General features: G+C 36.1%; 1 protein-coding gene across 1 annotated transcript in view; it reads right to left on the reverse strand.

Annotated features, from left to right (window-relative positions):
- The window catches only part of dre4 (SPT16 homolog, facilitates chromatin remodeling subunit dre4), a 292,696-nt gene that overhangs the window by 30,947 nt on the left and 239,530 nt on the right, over positions 1-22,219 (reverse strand). Inside the window, exons 18-21 of the mRNA XM_090377621.1 lie at positions 16,082-16,208; positions 5,599-5,717; positions 5,362-5,487; positions 374-562 (exon numbers count right to left, since the gene is read on the reverse strand). Coding sequence (XP_090233747.1) covers positions 374-562; positions 5,362-5,487; positions 5,599-5,717; positions 16,082-16,208 — 561 coding nt within the window. The remainder of the gene's footprint in view (positions 1-373; positions 563-5,361; positions 5,488-5,598; positions 5,718-16,081; positions 16,209-22,219) is intronic.

Below are 22,219 nucleotides of genomic sequence, written 5' to 3' on the forward strand. Positions count from 1 at the left end.
CCACTGTGCCAATGTGTATGTTTAAAAGAGCAGTTTAAGGAATACAAGGAAGAATTCAAGTATTTGCACTGGTCAGCTCAATCCTAGTAAGGATCTGTGTAAAGCTATGATTGAGAGTATAATTCTGTGCCCACGTCCTACAAAAGTGGAGAATAGTTTTGGGGAACAAAACTATTATTTCGAGTCAATTTTCAGTATCTTGCTGGAGCAGTGTAACTCAAACCAATGGCAGTTCAACATGCTATTTAGTTCACGGTTCTAATAAAGTGGCCAAATGATGTATCATAAGGGTATAATCGTTTCACCTCTCAGCTCACCACTGCCCTTTTATACAATATCTATAATTTTTTTTTTTTTTTTTGAATTTACTTACCCAGTCTGTAAGATTAACTAAGCACCCTGAAGTGGGCTGCAAGAGTACTGTACTACGAAATGGAACTCCAGGAAAACCTAATTCTCTGAATGGAGTATCAAATTCGACTTCTTGTTTTGTTAAAGGTTCTACCTTATCACAAAATGTTTTGAATGCTGTTTTAAGTTTCTGCCTAAGTTCTCTTTCTGCCTGAAAAATCAAAATTACCAACTTAAATACGAATTAAAAAAACTAGTAGAAAAGTTATTCATTTTGAAATTTGCTAAATATCATAACGCAAATAAATTATATTTCTCTAAGGGAATAAAACTATAAGGAATATAAATCTTAATTTGCAGGTGCATGTTTGTCTCTACACACAAATCTGTATAAATCAAGAACGGTTAAAAAGTAGACTTAAAAGGTAGACTGTAAAAAAGAGTTTTTAAGTAGTGTTCCACAGCAGCAAGACATTCTTTAACTGTCCACTCTTTCATCATTTAAAACCACACACCACTACCTATAAAGCAGAAAACACTGTTCAAAGTTAGAAAGAAATGAAATGGATTTAAGGCTTCTACCACATCCTGTATAACTCTGGTGCAATTTTTGCTACTGATCTGGCTTTGTCAATAACAAGATATCTTGCATTAGCTATGAAATTACTAATAATTGTAGGTCAGAAAACTGCTAGCTTGTTGGGGGGGGGTTTCCACAGAATAATAGATTAACTGGAGCTGCAGGCAGATGAAAAAGTGACTCTATTGAAACATACTGCAGCCTGAAAAGCAAGGTGTCGAGGATCTATAGCCCTACTGTGGGTCATCATGTAACAAGTAAATACATGGGCTGTGTTAGGGTAACTAAGAATAAGACCACAAGCATGTATACTTGCATGTACACTAATGCTAAAAGCATTGTAAATAAATTTGATGAAGTTGAAGTACTCATTAAGTCATCAAGGCATTGTAAGGATAGCAGAGACATGGTCACTCAGATATAAGTGATGCTGAATTTGAACATGGGGAGTAACAATGTATAAAGGAATGACAGACAGGACAGGACAGGAGGGGTGGAGCTATGCACTTAGTTAAATCTAAGGCAGTGCATCCAATCAACACGGGTGACCAATGCAATGTTAAGTCAGTTTGGTGTGACATAAACACTGGGAAAGCAGAAATGAGAGTAGGAGTGTGCTATATTTCTAATGACTGTGATGAGTATACCACCAAACAGCTATACAGAGAAATAGGGTGTGCTTGTAAATCATGACTTACAATGGCAGATTTTAACTTTCCAGATGTTGTTTGAAATTTGTGGGTGATCATTCACACACTAGCAAGACTTTTTTTATAGACTTATTGGACAACTGTTTCTACAGCAGCATATTAGAGATGCAACGAGGAAGCAATACTCTCGATCTAGTTATCATCAGCAATTCTTCAAGAATTAACTGCAGGTAAAAGGCCCATTGGGTGGCTGTGATCAGTGTACCAATATGGAATTTAATTAAAGACATAATTACTGTCAAGGGGAAAGGGTTTTGATTTCATAAGGGTGACTACAGTGGTCTCAGACAGTTTTTAAATTCTATGACGTGGGACCAAATGACAATGTTACCAATGGCAAATCCTAAATGGGAAGCATTCAGGGAATTAACCATTGTAATGACTTAGACCTAAATGGATGTCAGACAAAATGATAAGACTTGTGGCAAAGAAGAAAAATTCGTGGGATGCATATAAATTATCAGGTGATACCAAAGCCTATTGATATACAGGGTGCAGAGAAACTCTACCAACAAACTTGAACAGGTGATAGAGGGTACCAAAAGAAAACATTTTTTTGTCAAGTAAACATAGGTCGTAAATGAGTCGTTATAGCAACAGGAACTATTAAAGGGTTGTAAAAATCAGAACAACACATTCAATAATTTAATGTCATTTAATGCATACAAACCATTTGCCGTTGCACACAAAATAGAAAAAACAATCCATAACATAATGCTTTTGGTGTGAATATGCATGATACTGGACGTCGACGCACCAGTTTGAGGAACAGGATTTGAAGATCTTCACTAATACTCCTTCTATCAGCACAAGAGCCGTTGCACACCGATTGGATGGGCAGCATCGTTTGGTGTAGGATGCGGTGCACGAAGACTGACTACATCCTTTCCGATGCCAGCAAGTGTATGCACTAGAACCTGCTGACTTTGCCCACCCTGTCGAGTTCTCCCACTGGTTTTTTACAGGAAACCAACTTGCAGCCTGATTTTGCCAATAATGTGCTTTACACCGATGAGGCATGTTTCACCCAACAGGGGTTGTTCAACAGCCGCAACAGTCATGTGTGGGCAGAGAACAATCCCCATGCAATGGTTGTTCTTTGTTTTTTTTTTAGGAGCATTAGCAACTAAGGCCATATTGCTCCAGTGATATGTGGTGGTCATTCCCTGACCTTTCCACATCCTCTGTATCTGGTGGCTCACGGGCTCGAACCCCAGTCTACACACTGCTGCTCCTGCCCACCTGGCTACAGAGGCACCCCATGCAATGGTTGGACATGGCTATCAACACAGGTTTAGCGTCAATGTATGGGCAGGAACTGTGGGAAACATTTTAGTTGGACCATACCTGTTGCCTGCACATTTAGATTGACGACTCTATTTGCGTTTTCTAGAGCGCACACACTTCCGAAGTTGTTGGAGGATGTTCCTCTGATTGTCCGAGCACAAATGTGGTTCCAACATGATGGTGCACTACCACATTTTGACAGATGTGTACGTGCACTTACATACAACCTTTCCAGGCAGATGGATTGGTCGAGATGGACCTGTAGCCTGATCTGACTTGTTTGGACTTTTTCTTTTGGGGATACATGAAGACTCTTGTGTATGAAACACCAGTTGACACAGTGGAGGAACTTATAGCACGAATTACTGCAGCAAGTGCAGAGATACAAGACAATCCTAGGAACTTCCAAACCTACAAAATTCAATGATGCGTCAGTGTGAGTTATGCACTGAAATCACGGTCACCAGTTCGAGCACTTCTTATGAATTGTTTTTTCTATTTTGTGTGCAACAGCAAATGGTTTGTATGCATTAAATGACATTAAATTATTGAATGTTTTGTTCTGATTTTTACAACCCTTTAACAGCTTCTGCTGATATAACGACTCATTTACGAACTATGTTTACTTGACAAAAAAATGTTTCTTTTGGTACCATCTATCACCTGTTCAAGTTTGTCAGTAGAGTTTCTCTGCACCCTGTATAAATTAGTCCATAATCAAGTCACAAAGGAGGTTAGACAAACTAATGCATTATGAAAAGTCTCTGGCAAAGAATGCAAAGAACAGCAGCAAGAACTTCTATGCTTATATTAATAGTAGAAGGAAGAGGTTGAATCACACTGGGACATTTGATGTCAATGGATTAACTGTTGATGACCCTGCTCAGGTTTCTGACAAATTGAATAGACACTTTGCATCTACATTCACACAGCAGGAATTCTTTATGGGAGGGGTTGCCAGTTTTTTTTTTTTTTTTTTTGTAAATTCTACCAGGGTGCTAAATGATTTTGTGATAACTGTAAGGAGAGTAGAAGAGAAATTGTTGAAGCTAAACATAAAAAAGGAACCTGGGATGAATGGAATCTATTCAATTATATTAAGGGATGCAGCAAAGGAGGTAAGCACACCTTTAGCCATAATTATGAGAGCATCCTTGGAGTCAGAGGAGATGCATGAATGTATCCCTAATTCACAAAGGGGGGATCAAAATGTGACATGTGTAATTACAGACCTGTTAATTTAATGTGTGTTCCTGAGAAAATAATGGAGTCGCTAGGTAAAAAGTAATGCAGGGCGATCTAGACAGGAATGTAAAAAATAATTTTGATATCATATTTACTTGGATTCCAGGAAGGCTTTTGATACTGTTCAATATAAAAGACTCTGCTGTACAAACTGGAGCAATGTGGCAAGTTAATGTTTTGAATTAAAGGATGGTTGAGTGTTTAACAATGAGCACTGCTTCTGGTGGACTAATGTTATTAGTGGAGTACTCCAGGGTTCACTCCTGGGCTCATTGTTCTTTTCAATATTTATTAATGATATTGATAAAGGTATATTAGGCTTAATGTCTAAGTTTGCCGATGAGCAAATTCAAAGATTAGCAGGATAGTTGCCTACATGAGGAGGGGAAACACATATAGGCTGTTTATTTTCTTTTTTTTTTAGTTATTTTTTCTAGTGCAGCAAAAAAAACTTATGGCTTCATTGAACTACAGGACTGACTACAATTAAATGTGAATCTAATTGTTGAATTTCAGTATTGTACAAATGAGTGACAAATGGCAACATATTGTACTGAGTAAACTGCAGAGAAGTTTTAATACCACAAAGATAAGTATATCACAGCTCATAAATTCCAGACCTTAAAAAGGTAAGAGGTACTTTTCGCTTTTCATTCATTCTTCCTTTGATACTTCTAGTTGGAAACCTGTGTTAAACTGTTACCAGATTTGGTCATATCTCACTCACGGATGTCATGTCTATGTTGAAGAATGTGAAAAATCTTCATTCTGTCCTGGGATTTAAAGTGGTTAATCAACTCCCTTCCAAATTTCTCTGCAATGATACCAGATGGCATCCTCAAGTGCTGCCTCAAAATCAGCAGTTTTTTCTTTCTAGATATACTTATAAATCTCAACAACCAAACCCCAGCATCATCAAACAGGAGTTTTAGAGATACTTCAAATAGTGGGAGAAACACTGGGATCAATTTTTAAACTCTAGAGGGGACAATGCCAACCCCAATCTAAAAACTTTTGGAGTGCATCTCGTAAATGCATAGCATTCTGCTGGAATCAATAAAATAATTCCAAAATAGGGAATTTAATTCAACATAAGGTTTTACTTATATTTTGTGAAATGCACACAAATTTATTATTATTGTAATTTTTCTTAAGTGAATTCTGGATTCATAACATATAATTCCTTACTTGTTCTGATGCAAGATCGTCTCTATCATGCATATGCTGATGCTTGCCCAGATCAGTTGTAATCTCACCAACTTCAGTATAAAACTGGACATCGTTATTTCTTCTTTTACCAAACATTATTGCATTCTAAAGAAAACAAAAAACAAAACAAAAAAAAACATATCAATCATAGAGCTTGGAGAATTATAAACCAAAATCAGTTGACAACTTTGCAAAAATAAATAAAAATCAACTTACTTTTAAAGTGAAATGTAAAAGTATAATCATTTCTCCATCACATGGCTGGAAGAAGGCATGTTTGATGTTATTGTACAGGATATCTACCTTATCTCCTCTTAGTGATGTAAACCTGAAACCTAATAAATAAAATTTAGGTATTTAAATTCTGAATTATTTCCTAAAAATGTTACCTACAAAGAGCTATCATCTGTTTAAAAAGAGAAACTGGGTTAAATTTCAAGCTTAGAAATAACAGTGATATCTATAAGTTTTCTCCAAAGTCTACTCCACATGTGGTTGTGTTATATAAAATCCTGGTTATAATATATTAAACCAGGATTTAATATAACAATATAAATTGGAACCTAAATGTGCCAAGTTTAGTATCATATTAACAACACTGTGCAAGAAAATTGAAATTTTCTAGAATAAAAGTAGAACATTCCATACATTTGCTAGTACTGAATTTAAAAGCACAATCCAAATTGCTTTACCACATGCAGTGTCTGAATAGAAGTGACATGGTTTTGACTGATTTCAAACTGTAATGCCAGTTTAAATTTAAAAAAATAATAACAATAAAAATAAAACTCATTTCACACAAGAAATAAAAGCAATATATTATTATAAACTGTTACACAGTGCTTCACAATATTTACCTACAGTTGATGTCAGCAACAAGAACAAAATATTTGTGTTGCAGATTTTCTCTTTACAAAATGTCACTTGCACACCTGCCAACTTTTGACATCTAGAAGTCAAAAGTTGGTGGGTGTGCTAGTGACATTTTGCCAGTGTGATGTGACTAAGTGGAATAAAAGAGATTTTATGGGAAAACCAGGTGAATTTTTGGAAGGGGGGGAAAAAAAAACAAGCAATTTTTTAAAGTCCAGACTTTAGATTTTTAAATTAAATTTCATTAACAAATGCATTTTATGCAAATATGCAGCCAAAGGACTGTTAATAAGTATGGTATGCTTTGCCATATTAATTTACCTATGAATCTTCTTTGTGGATTTCTGTTTCGTGTGTCGTTAGATATCAAATGATTGTGATTGCTTCAACAAAGATACTGTTGCAAATTTTGACCTCTTAAGTTCAGATATGTTAATCCAAAGTTTTGTTTATACTAATGGCTCTACTGTCTACACTTGACTATGAAGAGCATTTCCAAACTTCACCAGAAAGTGACATGAAAGCAGATTTTGTTTTCTTGCCTGCCTGAATATCCTCTTACAATCAGTAGTGCTATGAGGGATTTAAAAATGTCAAGCATGACTTCACAAACTGTCATATTTCAAGCTTCTTTGTGCACTTGTCAGTTCCCCAACCAAGGACTATTATGCATCAATTTTTCCTTCTTTCATAATAGCATTTGGTAGGTTCTCAAACTGAAATTGACAGAAATGATATTCTAAAACATTTATTACTTCATCCATTTTTTTTTAAATGACAGCAAGAATTTCAAATTTGAAAATGATGCATTTTGTGCTACCTTGAGGCTTACAAGATCATTAGGAAAGTGTATACCTTGTTGTAATATAGTATTTCCTCACTGAACAAAAGAACGACCATCTCTTCTTTTAGACTCTCCAAAACATTTAAAGAAAGCTTTTGATACTGTTGCACATGGTAGTTTGTTGTAAAAGTTGGAGCAGTGTGGAATTAAGGACAAATAGATGCTATGGATAAAGGGATGGTTGGGTGGGAGAAGACAGAGTGGTAATTAATGAATGCTGCTCTTCATGGACTAATGTTATTAGTGGAGTTCCCCAGACTAGTCCCCCAGAGATCCGTGTTAGGCATTGTTGTTTTCTGAATTTATGAATGATATTGATGAAGGTATATCAGGTTTAATGTCCAAGTTTGCAGATAATATGAAGGTTAGTAGGGTTGTTAATGACAGTAAGGACAGTATGCTATTGCAACAGGATCTAGAAAAGTTGAGCAAATGGGCTGAGAGGCTGCAACTGAAGTTTAACATTGACAAATGCAAGTACTGCATATGGGTAGCAGTAACCCCAGAGTAATGTACCAACTGTGGGGTACTACACTCGGGGTAGCGGAGAATAAAAAAGACCTGGGATAACTGTGCAGTCAGATATGAAGTTTTCTGAGCAGTGCAGACAGGCTGCAAGAGTAGCTCATAAGGTCTTGTCAATGATATATAGGAATTTTGCTAGCAGGGATAAGGAGGTGATTATCCCCTTGTAAAAGGCAATGGTCAGCTTACACCTTGAGTACAGAGAAGGGCAGTGAGATTAATGATGGGAACAAAGGGTTGCTCTTAGAAAGGCCTAAGTTTTGCAAATTTCAGCATCTGGAGACTAGACACCTGCGAGGTGATCTGATTGAGGTGTTTAAGGCTTCGAATGGTTTGAGCAATCTCAATGCTGATGGGATTCTTCGTCTTGCTCAGATTCTGCATCTGAGGGGTATAGATTCAAATTGAGGAAAGACAGTTGTGGAATTGATACGTGGAAATTTGCCATTCATCAGCGGGTGGTTGATTGCTGGAACGAACTTCCATCTGTTATCGTGGAAGTTGACAGCTTAAATAAATTCAAGGAAGAATTTATCTAGACAATCTAGACAAACTTTTGGAGTGAATGGATGGGTGGAATGGGAAGGTTATTTTTTATTATTTTTTTTATTTGGCTGATGCTATATAAGCTTGCTTTCTTGCATCATATGCCTCTACTAATGCTAAAACCTTGGCAGCAGAGATGCCCACGAAAAAGTCAGAAATCACCCTTCCGGTTTAGTCTGCTCTGGAAACTTCCAAAATGGACATGGAAGATTTAAAGACTGTTCGTATAACAAATTTGCATAGTCTTCAACATTATCTAGAAGTAATAACCTCAGTAAATGGATGTGAGGTGTTGGATTTTCAAACAACTGGCATAAGATTTAAAAGAAACAAGCAAAATTGCTTTATTCAAGTCAAAAGAGAGGAACATGAACAGCCTTTCTTCGTAAGTGAGGATAACATGCTTAAAAATATCAGCTTGCATGTTTATGATTGCTTTTATCAGAGGTTTGCAATTCAAGAGTTCTTTTCTTGAGTTTTCATCAGTTTGTCTTCTTTCAAAATTTTTTCTTAGATCATGAACTCGATTCAGACATCAGCCAAGGAATTAATCGTGGAAGCTACTAGATTTTTCATACCTATTAAGAAATACTGTTCAAGGTTTAGGCCTAAATGGTTGTCAAATGAACTAATGAGACTCGTGGCAGAGAAAAAAATGCATGGGATGCATATAAATTATCAGGTGACACAGAAGCCTATGGCAGATATAAGCTAGTCTGTAATCAAGTCACAAAGGAGATTAGGCAAGCGAAGACAGATTATGAGAAATCTTTGGCAAAGGAAGTTAAGAAAAACAGCAATGATTTCTTTACTTATATAAACTCTAAAAGGAATGGGATGAATCAGATTGGTCCGCTTGATATCGATGGTTTGACTGTTGATGATCCTGCTCAGATAGCAAACAAACTGAATGAATATTTTGCATCTACATTCACACATGAAGAGTTATTAAGGAAGGAAAATGCCAAAAGTTTATCAAATTGTAATAGGGTGCTTAATTATTTTGTAATAAATAAAGCAAAGTGGAGGAGAAATCGTTGAAGTTAAACATAAGATGGGGTGGATGGAACCTATCCAGTTATATTAAAGGAGGTGGCGAACGAACTAAGCAAACCCTTAGCCATAATTATGAGAGCATCCTCGGACTCAGGGGAAGTTCCACGGACTGGAGATGTGCAAATGTATCCCCAATTCATGAAGGGTGACAGGAGTAATTACAGACCAGTTAGTTTAACTTCTGTTCCGGGTAAAATAACGGAGTTACTGGTTAAAGATGCATTGCAAGATCATCTAGACAAGACTGCAGCAATAATTCAGACACAGCATGGGTTTGTTAAGGGAAAGTCTTGTCTGACAAATTTGATTGGATACTATGATGTGGTTACAAAGGAACTGGATGGAAAAAATAATTTTCATATCATATACTTAAATTTCAGGAAAGCTTTTGACTCTGTTGTGCATGGAAGACTACTGTACAAATTGGAGCAGAATGGTATTAAGGGTAAGTTGCTACAATGGAAAAAAAGGGTGGTTGAGTGGGAGAAGACAGAGGGTAGTAATCAATGGACGCTGCTCTTCGTGAACTAATGTTATTAGTGGAGTCCCATAGGGTTCGGTGTTGGGCCCACTGTTGTTTTGTATATTTATTAATGATATTGATGAAGGTAAATCAGGCTTAGTGTCGAAGTTTGCAGATGATACAAAGGTTGGCAGGGTTTTTAATGAGAGTAATGGCAGTGTGCTACTGCAACAGGATCTAGAAAATTTCGGCTGATGGGCTGAGAAGTGGCAACTGAAGTTTAACATTGACAAATGCAAAGTATTACATATGGGTAGATGTAATCCCAGAGGAACGTACCAACTGTGTGGTATTGCACTTAGGGTGTAGAAAATGAAAAAGACCTGAGAGTAATTGTGCAGTCAGATATGAAGTTTTCTGATCAATGCAGACAGGCTGCCAGAGCAGGTCATGTGGTCTTGTCAATGATATACAGGAATTTTGCTAGTAGGGAAAAAGTGACTATCCCTTTTTATAAGGCAATGGTCAGGCCACTCCTTGTAGTGCCATTGTAATAGGCAACAAGTTACCATGATATTGCACTACCTAAGTAATGCTTCACCATAGGAGAACACTATTGTTAATTGGCAGAATAAGTAACAGGTCTTCTCCTGTGGTGAAGCATTACTTATTTGAGGTAGTACAATATCATGGTAACTCATGAAGGTATTCACAATGAGATATACTTAAATGATGCCAATTCGTAACTACTTAAGTAGTTGGCTACATACAGAAATGATGCTATTGCACTAACTTGTACATAAGTTAACTTCTTTCATAACCAAAGTCACTAGCCCTAAATTACATTGTAATCCGCTCAAAAAACTTCATATCTGCAAATATGGACAAATAAAATTTTCCCTTTCTTCCTCTGTTTTTTTATTCCTTTCCAGATATCTTTCTTCCTCTACTGATTTTATTCAACTTCACCAAGTGTATGTTATTTTGAGGTTGCTATTCCCATAGTGTAAGGCCTTGCATTCTGCTGCATTAAAATTCAGCTGCCACTTTTCTAGCCATTCTTGAATGCCTGTTCGATATTCAAGTCATCCTGAAGGAGTTCTTCAGGATGAGCTATAAAATAGCTTATCTGGTTAGCTAAACATGATTTTAACAAACCACACTGTGAGTGCTTTAGAATGCTTATTCAGTGCCTCTAAGAATTTTGCTACCACTGAAGTCAGACAAACCAGTCTGTAGTTATCAATTTCGCTCTCAGAACTGCCTTTATGTATTGGAAATACGTTTGCACTTCTTCAATCCAAAGGAATCTCTCCTGAGTTCAATGATGCCCTCATAATTAAGATTTCACTCAGTATCTTTTGATTAAGATACTGAGTGAAACTTCATCAATTGAGGAAGTTTCCATCTGTATCCTAAACAAATCTCACATATTCCAATACTCTGTGTGGTACTAAAGCTTTCTCAAGATATGGTGAAACTTAAATCTCAAGATTATCAACTACCATATGCTTCTTTCTAATAAATGAATTTCTTCTATTTGTTTTTTCAACTTTGACATTTAAGGCAAGAGTTGATCTATTTTTCTAAGTTCAAACTGGTGAGGTATCTTCTGTGTACCATTTGCTGAAGGATTTTTACCTTGAATGAATAGTACACAAGAAGCACACACAGCTCATTAGTGTGATAAGACAATAGTTTTATGTACACAGCTGCCATCTTTTGAATTTTAAAAACTCTGGATATCTGGCAACTATAGACAAGAGGAAAACAGATTTTTTTTTTGTAAAATCTGATCACTGATAAAATATACATTTTATAATAAAATACAGCCACAGGACTGTTTAATAGCACAGTATGCTTTCAAATCTATAATTTTTTTTTTCCCCATGGATCTCTGTTTGGATTGTCTGACAACTGATTATGACTGCTTCAAGAAAGATATGTTGTAGACTTCGCACTTCTTCAGAAATATTGAGTAAAAATTTTGTAGAAATGGCACTGCTTAACACGCTTATTTGCACTTGGCTATCAAGAGCATTGTCAAAGCTTCACCACAGAAAGAGATTTAAATTTAAGTTTATTTTATTATTTTCTTTAATACTGTCTAACACTCAGCATTCCTATGAGGAATTATCAAAATGCCAAGATTAAAATTCCCACGTAGACTATGACAGTCCCACTTGATCTGTTTGTTCCGACTGCTTTTTTTGAGTTGTAGTTTTTGAATTTATCACTTTTGGATCTTCAAATAGCAAACAAGAGAGCAACTACTGAATTGTAAATGCTGCCTTCTTTACTTTTGAGGAAATAAATTAAGGCAAAAAATTTTCCTGTTCTTTCTGAGCACCTAGTATTATAAATTGTTTTTTCCAACAAGACTAGTTTCCAATATGATTTGGAGGTACAGTTGCCTCTGTTTGTGAGGATACAGTCTGCTGTTGTATTGGTTTATTGTTGTGAAGCAGGTTGATTTCCCTTCACAACATGGGAAATCAACCTGCTTTTGGAAGGGGGGGAGGGAGGGAGGGAGGGAGAGAGAGAGAGAGAGAAGTTAAGGTACAGTTCTCCAGTGTGTTCTTTTGATACATAACACAGGCAGATGGAGGACTTCTAAATGTTACTCAGAGTGCTCATATCACCTTAAAATTACACCTTGTTGGTTTTGGTATACATGAATGAATTTTAGAATTCAAATCTTGCTTTTTTATTGACTAGGGTTATGAAGCAATATAAAGTATGAGAACTACGGATCATGTCGGAGTGACAATGCCATCTTTCTAACCTGTACTATTACTTGCTGATTTTTTAAACTCACATAGCACAAGAGAGTAATCTCAATTGATAATCCTGAAATAGTCTAACAACTTTTCTGATTATAACCATTTGATCATTTCTGGTGAGTCCAACTAAGGCTTCTTATGGTCTTGTGAAGTAAAAAGAAGGATAACTTTACAACAGAACAATCTAAAAGAAGAGAGGACAGAAATGCAATTTCTGTCCTCTCTTCTTTTAGATTTGTACCATGACTGGTACAAATTGCAGTATTCCCTTTGTACCATGACTGGTACAAATTGCAGTATTCCCTTTGTACCATGACTGGTACAAATTGCAGAGAAACTGCTTAACACTAGAGCCACCACTCAAAGTGATCGTTTCTACTTTTCAATTTGGTAAGGCTGAAAAGTGCTCTTCTCTATGGTTTTTCTTACTTCTTCAGTGAATGCATTACCAAAAATGAAGGTACAAGAGGTTGAGAGGAGCTGCTTTTCATTATTTTGGCTTGAGACATATTAGAATGTACATCATATAAAGTTGTATTGGAGTCAGGTTGCTTCATTATTATATGAATCAGGCTGATCCATTTTAGAGTCTGTTTAGTCCTGAATGAATAAGAGAGCTAAAGCTGGGTCTTTCCATTCAGGTACTACTCTGCAAATAGGGAGGCAGGAATAATGCCACCAAGTGGTTAAGTTAATAGTTTAGTAACTAAAAACAAGAAAGTTTGTTTTTCTTTTTCAAAATGTTGCAAAGTTTTAAATGCATCAGCAACTTAAGCCATATTGCACCATATATAACATGTCTTCAAACTGCATGTATCACTTTGTAAACAGCAGATGAAAGCTTTGAAACTTGCCTTTTAATAGAACTAAAAGCATGGCAGGCTTTCAAATGGCTTTGTGAAAACCTTTTGGGTAAACAAAAGTTTCCACATACAGAGTTCAGAAACCGTTTGTTGAATATAAATAAATGGGATGTCATATGCAACTGAAACTTCATTTTGTGCATTTGCATTTAAACTTAATCAAAGACCTTAGAATGGCGAGTAATGATCAAGGGGACTGATTCCAACAAGTCACTATAAAGCTGCTATCAAGGTTTCTGGAATGAACTCGATAGAGACTACTGCTATCCAGTTCATTCCTCTGTTCAAACTTCATGTACTGGGGCAGGGAAGAATTTTAAATTAGCACACAAAACTGAATTCAAGAAGTGTGTTTAGCACTAGCATTAGCATATGATGCAAGAAAGCAAGCCTTATAACAGCATTAGCCAAAAAAAAAAAAAAAAAAGAGAGAGAGAGAGAGAAGGAAAAAATAAAAAACCTTCCTTCCACTCATCCATTCAGTTCAAAAGTTTGTCTAGTTCTGACTTGAATTTATTTAAGCTGTCAACTTCCACGACAGATGGAAGTTTGTTGTAGTAATCTGCTAGCTAAAGGCAAATTTCTGCATATCTATTCTACAACTGTTTTACCTCAATTTGAATTTATGCCCCCTCTAATTTGGGCAAGAGGAAGAATTCCATCAGCATTCAGCTTGCTCAAACCATTCAAGGCCGTATACACCTCAATCAGATTCCCTTGCAGGTGAGGTGCCTAGTCTCGAGATGCTGCAATATGCAGAACTTAAGAATTTCTTGGTAAGAGTACCCCTTTGTTCTCTTCACCAATCTCATTGCCCTTCTCTGTACTCATTCCAGCAGCTCTGCATTCTTCCTAAAATGAGGCTTCCAGACCTGTACGCAGTACTCAAGGTGTAGCTTTACAATTGCCTTATATAAAGGGATAATCACCTCTTTATTCCTGCTAGCAAAATTCCTGTATATCACGGATAAGACTCCATGAGCTGCCATTTCAGCCTGTCCACACAATTACCTCCAGATCTTTTTCATTCTCCACTGCCCTGCATGCAGTATCGCACAGTTGGTACATTAAACTAGGGTTACTGCTACCCATATGCAGTACTTTGCATTTGTCAATGTTAAACTTCATTTGCCACCTCTCACAGCCCATCTGCCCAACTTTTCTAGATCTTGTTGCAGTAGCATATTTTCATTTCTGTCATTAATAACCCTGCCAACCTTTGTATCATCTGAAAACTTGAACATTAAGCCTGAATACCTCCAACATCACTGATAAATATAGAAAACAATGAGCCCAACACTGACTCTGGGTTACTCCACGAAGAGCAGTATCCATTGATTACCACTCTCTTGTCTTCTCCCACTTAACCATCCTTCCACGTGCCAGTGTCAGAAGCTTTCTTGAAATCCAAGTATCTGATATCAAAATTATATTTTGCATCTAGTTCTTTTGTGACCACATTGCAGTATACAATCAAACTGGTCAGACAAGACTTCTTAACAAACCCAGCTGTGCCTGAATTATAACTGCAGTCTTGTCTAGATGATCCTGCAATGTTTTTTAACCAGTGACTCCATTATTTTCCCCAGAACATTTAAATAATTGATGGGAAAAATTCTATGGGCTGGGTCTTAAAAAAATGTGCAAATATAATTGGTATATTAAGGCAGCATTTCTCAAACTTTTTTTTAGTCACGGAACACTTTTCATCTCACAATATATTATTACATGCAATGCACTGTGCATCAGGAGCATCTTTATTTCTAACAGATGTAAAGCCGACATTCGAATAACTGTCATCATACTTTTGTTTTGGTCTTTTATTAGTTGATTCCTGTTTTTACACTTTGGATTTTTAGTGAACAAAAGGCTGCGATTGTTCATCCTTACTTTGAAGTCTGATAATATTGTGTTCGTTTTCATCAACTGCAGCTGCAATACTAGAAGTACTTGCTTCTCATTTTAAAGTTCCTTTTTTCAACCACAAATCCATGGTCATTTATTTTAATAATAATAATATTTCGAAATACTGATAATTATCAAAAAAAATTTATACAATGAAGTTAGTTTAGTTATGATATTGGTTCGCTTCCCCATCTCCCTCAACACGTGTTGAGGGAGATGGGGAAGCGAACCAATATCATTCCAGGCTAAATTGCATATTAGATCATTACATTGCTACTTTTTTGTAGATGTCGTTACCTCTATGCATATTCTCTATGCAAAGCCCACCAAAATAATGTGTCCCACGGTCTATCTGATTATTAGTCTATGCCAGTATATTAATAACAGAAAAATAAAATAAAAATAAAATAATGTTAAAAATTATAATGATACAAAAGTGGTGTATGCTATAAATATGCAAAATTTATTTATTTTATTTTTCTAATTATTAATTATGATATTTCACGGAAAACTTGTTCACATCTCTCGGAACACTAGTGTTCTGCTGAACAGTTTGGGAAATGCTGTCTTAAGGAATCTCATTATTCCTTAAGATATTGTTGATTCTTAATCAAAGCTCAACACAGTAAGTTTCATGCATCAACAGCCCTCTAACATTCTTGATACAATGTTAGAGGGCTGTTGATGCATCGAATCTCTCCAGTTTATCAGCAGCCATAAAAATAAATACATCAGCAGACAAGAAACCATTACTTAGTATCACTTAAATGCCAAGTACCTTGGCCACTAGACTATAATTTAATTTTGTACTTTTTTTGAAATAAATAAATAAAGCACAAACCATTTAAGTGAGCCTCTAGTACACCTGATATTCTCTTGGAATAAATATTTGGCCTTATATACAAATCCTTCAATTTAGGGTTTCCTTTGTTTGAGCTCAACACCAGTGTATCTTGTTTTACAATGCCCTGTTAAAAACAGAAATAAATAAATAAAATGCCAATTAAAAACACAGTAGAGAAATTTAAAGTACCAGTTTAAAAAAACACATCTTTTTTGCACCTAGTAAAAAATCCTCTTTTTTTTTAGGTAACTTTAATTCAAAACTAAATTACATTTAATCATAACCCTTTACACTGTAAACAATGCCACATACTAAGGTTCATTTAATCATAACCCGTTTCTCCATAGTAAAGTTGTACACTTATTACTGACTGACTGTTTATTACAACCAGATGAAGAAAAGAAGCGATCTTTGATTTATATATATCATTAATAATTAAAATACAGTGGATTCCGGTTATATGGGACACTTCAGAGCTAGTGCATTTTGGCCCGATTAAATGACTGTCTTAATCATGTGAAGTTTCACGAAATAGTTAAAAATACAGTACCAAATGATTCTCTATATGATCAAATCACGTTACGGTGGACTCACCATAGTAAAGTACCATTCTCTATATGATATGTAGTAAGCGCTGGTCATTGTGATCACGTTTGTGAATTAAATTTTAATTCTATTAAACAGTGGTTCTAATAAGAGAAAATAGGAGGAACATCATCCACAGGCTATAAAAGTAAAGATATATTAAGCACAAATTTACACTTTATTACCTTACCAATTAAAAAATTAAATGATATGTGAAAATTAGAAGAATATTTTCCATAGGTTAGCAAAATAAAAATAAATTTACTCTTACGTGCATAGCTTAATTAATATGTACCGTAATATGTACATACTAACTAGTTGATATTTCTGTTCACTGACATTTGGGGGGGGGGGGGTAAATTTAAAACAGTAAAAAAGATAAGCAATGAATAACATAGAACAAGGCACGCACAAATTTCAACTAATACAATACGTGCAAGTGAGATGCGGAGTAACAAGTTAAGAAGCTTAAAAAATAGGAATGAATAGAAGATTCTGAAAATTTATTTTATATGATTAAAGATTTCATGGAAAGGGAAACACACATTTCACCATAACGTAAAAACCCACAGAATTCCAGCAGTCAGTATTGTCGCAAATTCAATAATATAGAGTTCACTATCCGTTTATAACAGATTGCACTAACAGAAACGCCCAATAAACAGGAAACTGCTAATTGTGACCTTCAGAAATCCAACCAGACCACGTTGTATGGTCAGAGACAATTGTAGATAATCTCGAGTGCTGTAATCTCCTGCATTGTCCCAATTAAGCAAAGAAAACCCTGGCTATTTTCTTGATTTGGTTCTGTTCTTTAAAATTTGTCCCAAATAAGCAGCTACCCTGATTAACCAATGTCCCAAATAGCCGGAATCCACTGTACTATATTTGTATTGTGAAAAGTAAGTAAATAGAGAAAATTAATAAATGATAGTGTTCCACATTGAGTATACTCAATATATTGACCTAATTCGCTAATTAACTGAAATGTTTCAGATTTTCCACTTTGAATATTCATTATCAAGTCTTCATTAGAAAAATATATAATACTGACAGAAAATGTTTTGTTTGCTTAAAAAAAAAAAAAAAAACAGGCTGCTACATAGTTAATTTGCTTATGGGGGTGGGTCAAAAAGAGTTGTATTCACCTAGTCATGACAGGAGGCTGAAACAAACACCACAGTCACCGGACAAAATGACACATTTTCAACATAGTCATTGAACAAAATGACACCTTTCTGCCACCTTTCAATATGTTTCTGCAGGCCAATTTTGTAGAACTCCTCTGACTGTCCTTCACACCCTAACTCAGCTGCAGAAATAATCTCATCACAAGAAGCAAAGTGTTTCTCACCAAGAAAGAACTTCAGGGGAGGAAAGAGGAAGAAATCCGAGGGTGCAAGGTCAGGAGAATAAGCAGGATGCGTCAATACTTCAAACCCACATTTATGGGTAAACCTCACTGCAGGATGCAAGGAATGAGCTGGAGTATTATTGTGGAGCAGGCACACACCTTTTGACAGCTTTCCCTGCCTTTTTTTTTTTCTTTTATAGTACATTTCTTTATGAGGAGGTTTAAATAATACTTCGCCATTCCAGTACAGCCCCTTTGAAGGTAATCTCTTAGTATTACACCATGCTGATCCCAAAAAAAAACTGAGAACATCACCTTACCAGCACTTGGCTGCACCTTTGCCTTTCGGGGGGGGACGACTCTGCACACTTCCATTGTTTCTACATTTGTTTAATTTCGAGATCATAGTGATGGATCCAAGTTTCATCCATCCTAGCCATGGAAAAAAAAAAAACTTCTCTTGCTTTTCCTGGCATACTGACAAGGGGTCAGAAGTTTGGGAACCCATCTAGCAGAACTTTACTCATGTGTGTTGATGGATGATGTTTTATACTAATTTGGAGCTCTACAGCCAGCTAGTTTTTTGACACTAATACAGCGATCTTCTGGGATTAATACCTCAATTTTTGCAATAGTTTTCAATTACAGCAGTTGCTGGATGTTCTGGGATTTCTTCATCATGCACTGAGGTTCTTCTACATTTGAATTGTTTACACCAATGTGCAACAATGCTGTAACCTGGGCAGTGACCATTTCTTCATGGATTGTTTTGGGTGTTTTCCCTTGTATCAGTTGACTAAGTACCTTAAGAGCAAATGAGGCTATATATATATAAAATTAATGTCTCTTAAAAAAAAAAAAAGTATAAATTCAATACCAAATTAAAGAAAAAATTTGCTTTTTAAAGAAAATAAGGCTTAACAAAGATGATCACAGTGTGATGTGATATTCTGTGCAACAAAATTCTATAATGGTATTCTGAAGTTGTTCTCCACATGCTAGTTCTTTTTCAGTATTAATAAACTAAGTTTGAAAGTTTCTTTTTTTGTAACTTCCCCCCACCCTTAACTACCAGTTTTTACAGGATTTTGATTTCTCACTTTCACAATTAATGCAGCCATAACAAAGCATCTCTGTTTCGATTAGTTTTGGAATGGAGACTTAACAGATATTTTATTTATTTAAATATAATACTAACCCCCCCCCCCCTCTCTCTCTCTCTCTCTCTCTCTCTCTCTCTCTCTCTCTCTCTCTCTCTCTCTACTTTTTTTTTTTTTTTTTACTATATGCTCAGAATCATCCTTGAAAAGAATTCTGAAATTACATAAAAAAAAAAAAAACTGCTGTATAATAAACAAACAAATTTACTAGTCTTACTACGTATTTTTAACTTATCAAACACAGTAATGCACCAATGCATGTGACATCAAAATTCATTAAGCTACAAGATGAAGGGAAAACATCTTGTGTTTAGTTTACTTCTTAGTAGCAGATTTAAAAAATGAAAGAAAACCTTCCCCTCTTGTGCCTTTGGTCATATGAATCATAATTTAATTAAAAAAATCATTAAGAAGTTTTCTTTCATTATTTTCCATATTCTAACTCTTGATTAATGAAAAAAAAAAAAATTATGAATTATTATGATCAAAATGTTTCAAAGGCTTCATACCAACAAGGGGACATATTTTCTCAGTACACTTTGAGAAAAATATTTATATATCGAAAACTTTAAAAATTAATTGGTCACACTCCACGGCATAAATTATGGCATACACAATTAAGGATCTATAATAGAGATATGTAACTGTAATCAAAAGTTTCAGCTCTTCTCCAAGAGATTTCAGCACTAAGTGAATATAATTATAGATTATTTACATGTTCACTATAAAGAAATATTAATTTCTAAACCGTGACTAATTCCGGTTTTCTTTATAAAGATTGATCAAATGAAATCAAAACAACAGAACAGGCATTCTATAAGTGACATGTCATTTTTGTTATGTCTCAGTCTTGCAGTGGGATCCAATAGACTCCACTCTTTTAAACAAAACAGGATTTCATTAGATCCCAGTACCTTATTAAGTTTTCTGATTCCTGCTGACTAGAGAAATGTGCTTTACTTGAATAAACTTCAGAAGTGTAATCCCAGTTATTCTGTTCATCAACAATTCTGAAGTACTTCTCTTGGAGGTGGATTGGGAATTCTTTTTTTTTGGTTGTTTTGGTTTTTTTTAAGGAGCATTAGCAACTAACTAAGGCCATATTGCTCCGGGTCATGCGGTGGTCATTCCCTGACCTTTCCGCATCCTCCGCATTTGGTGGTGACGGGCTCGAACCCCGGTTTAATCAAGAAGCGTGTGCTACGCACCGCTGCTCCTTCCCACCTGGCTACGGAGGCGCCTTGGATTGGGAATTGGCAAGTCTTTATTGTGTGGTGGGACACACTACAGATTTTCAATCTGCAGACTTTGATAATGTTCAATCATACAACTAGAGCAGAAGGTGATTTGGATGCATAGTGATTTCTTGCTTGTACCAACCAAGTGAAAAGAACTTGATTAGTAAGTGAGAGAGTAAACACAGTAACACATAAAAAACTGACAGAAGGCACAGATATTTCATTTAGCAAATACATAACATACATACATAGCTTTCGGCTACCGAATGTAGCCTTTTTCAACTAACTGAGCACTGGCAAGAGGTTGTTTTTATGTGCTGTAGCTGACAGAGTACGTAAGCACATGAGGTGAAGCCAGTCGACATCGCTGGACAGTGCAGTGTTGAGTCAGTTTGGTGTGACATAAGCATTGGGAGATCAAAATTGAGAGTAGGAGTGTGCTATAGGCCTAATGACTCTGATGAGTATAATAAGGAACTGTACAGGGAAATAGAGTGGGCCAGTAAATCAGAGAGTCTTATAATGGGAGATTTTAATTTCCCAGATATTGACTGGAATTTGGGGGCTGGTTACTCACGCACTAGCAGGGCTTTTGTGGATTTATTGGATGATTGTTTTCTACATCAGCATGTTCGGGAGGCAACTAGAGGGAGTAATACTCTTGATTTGATTATCAGCAGTGATTCTTCATGAATTAAGAATCTGCAGATAAATGAACCGACTAGGTGGCAGTGATCACAGTGTGCTGAGTGGGATTTACTCAAAGAAGGTAACTACCATTAGGGGTAAAGGGAAGGGTTATTGCTTCCGTAAAGGCGACTACGATGGACTGAGACAGTATTTAAATTCTTTACAGTGGGACCAACTGATGATGTTACCAACAGCAAATTCAAAATGGGTAGCATTCAAAGAACTTATCTTGGAAGCTACTAGGCTTTACATACCAACTAAGAAATATTGTTCAAGGTTTAGGCCAAAATGGATGTCAGATGAAACTAATGAGGCATATGGCAGAGAAGAAAAATGCATGGGATACTTACAAATTAACACATGACACAGAAGCCTATGATAGATACAAGTTGATATGCAACCAAGTTACAACAGGAGGTTGGCAGGCGAAGGCAGATTACGAGAAATCCTTGGCAAGGGATGCAAAGAAAAACAGCAAAGAGTTCTTTACTTATGTAAACTCTAGAAGGAAGGGGATGAATCAGATTGGTCCACTTGATATTGATGGGTCAACTGTTGATGATCCTGCTCAGGTAGCTAACAAATTAAATGAATATTTTGCATCGACATTCACACATGAGGAGTTATTCAGCAAGGGAATGCCAGAGGTGTATTCAACTCTAGCAGTAAGCTACAGAATCTTGAAATAACTGGGAGTAAAGTGGAGGAGAAACTGTTGAAGATAAACACAAGAAAGGCACCCGGGGTGGATGGGATCTATCCAGTTATATTAAAGGAGGCAGCAAAGGAAGTAAGCAAACCCTTAGCCATAATTATGAGAGCTTCCTTGGACTCAGGGGAGGTACCCATAGACTGGAAATGTGCAAATGTGACCCCAATTCACAAAGGAGGATCAAAGGCTGACACAAGTAATTATAGACCTGTGAGCTTAACTTCTGTTCTAGGAAAATTAATGGAGGCACTGGTTAAAGAAGCACTGCAGGATCATCTAGACAAGACTTCAGTTATAGCTCAGACACAGCATGGTTTTGTTAAGGGGAAGTCTTGCCTGACCAACTTGATTGGATACTATGATGCAGTCACAAAAGAACTGGATGCAGGGAATAAC

The sequence above is a fragment of the Mastigoproctus giganteus genome, chromosome 7 (assembly GCF_048544385.1).
Source record: "Mastigoproctus giganteus isolate SK-2022 chromosome 7, ASM4854438v1, whole genome shotgun sequence".
In the NCBI taxonomy this organism is placed as follows: domain Eukaryota; kingdom Metazoa; phylum Arthropoda; class Arachnida; order Uropygi; family Thelyphonidae; genus Mastigoproctus; species Mastigoproctus giganteus.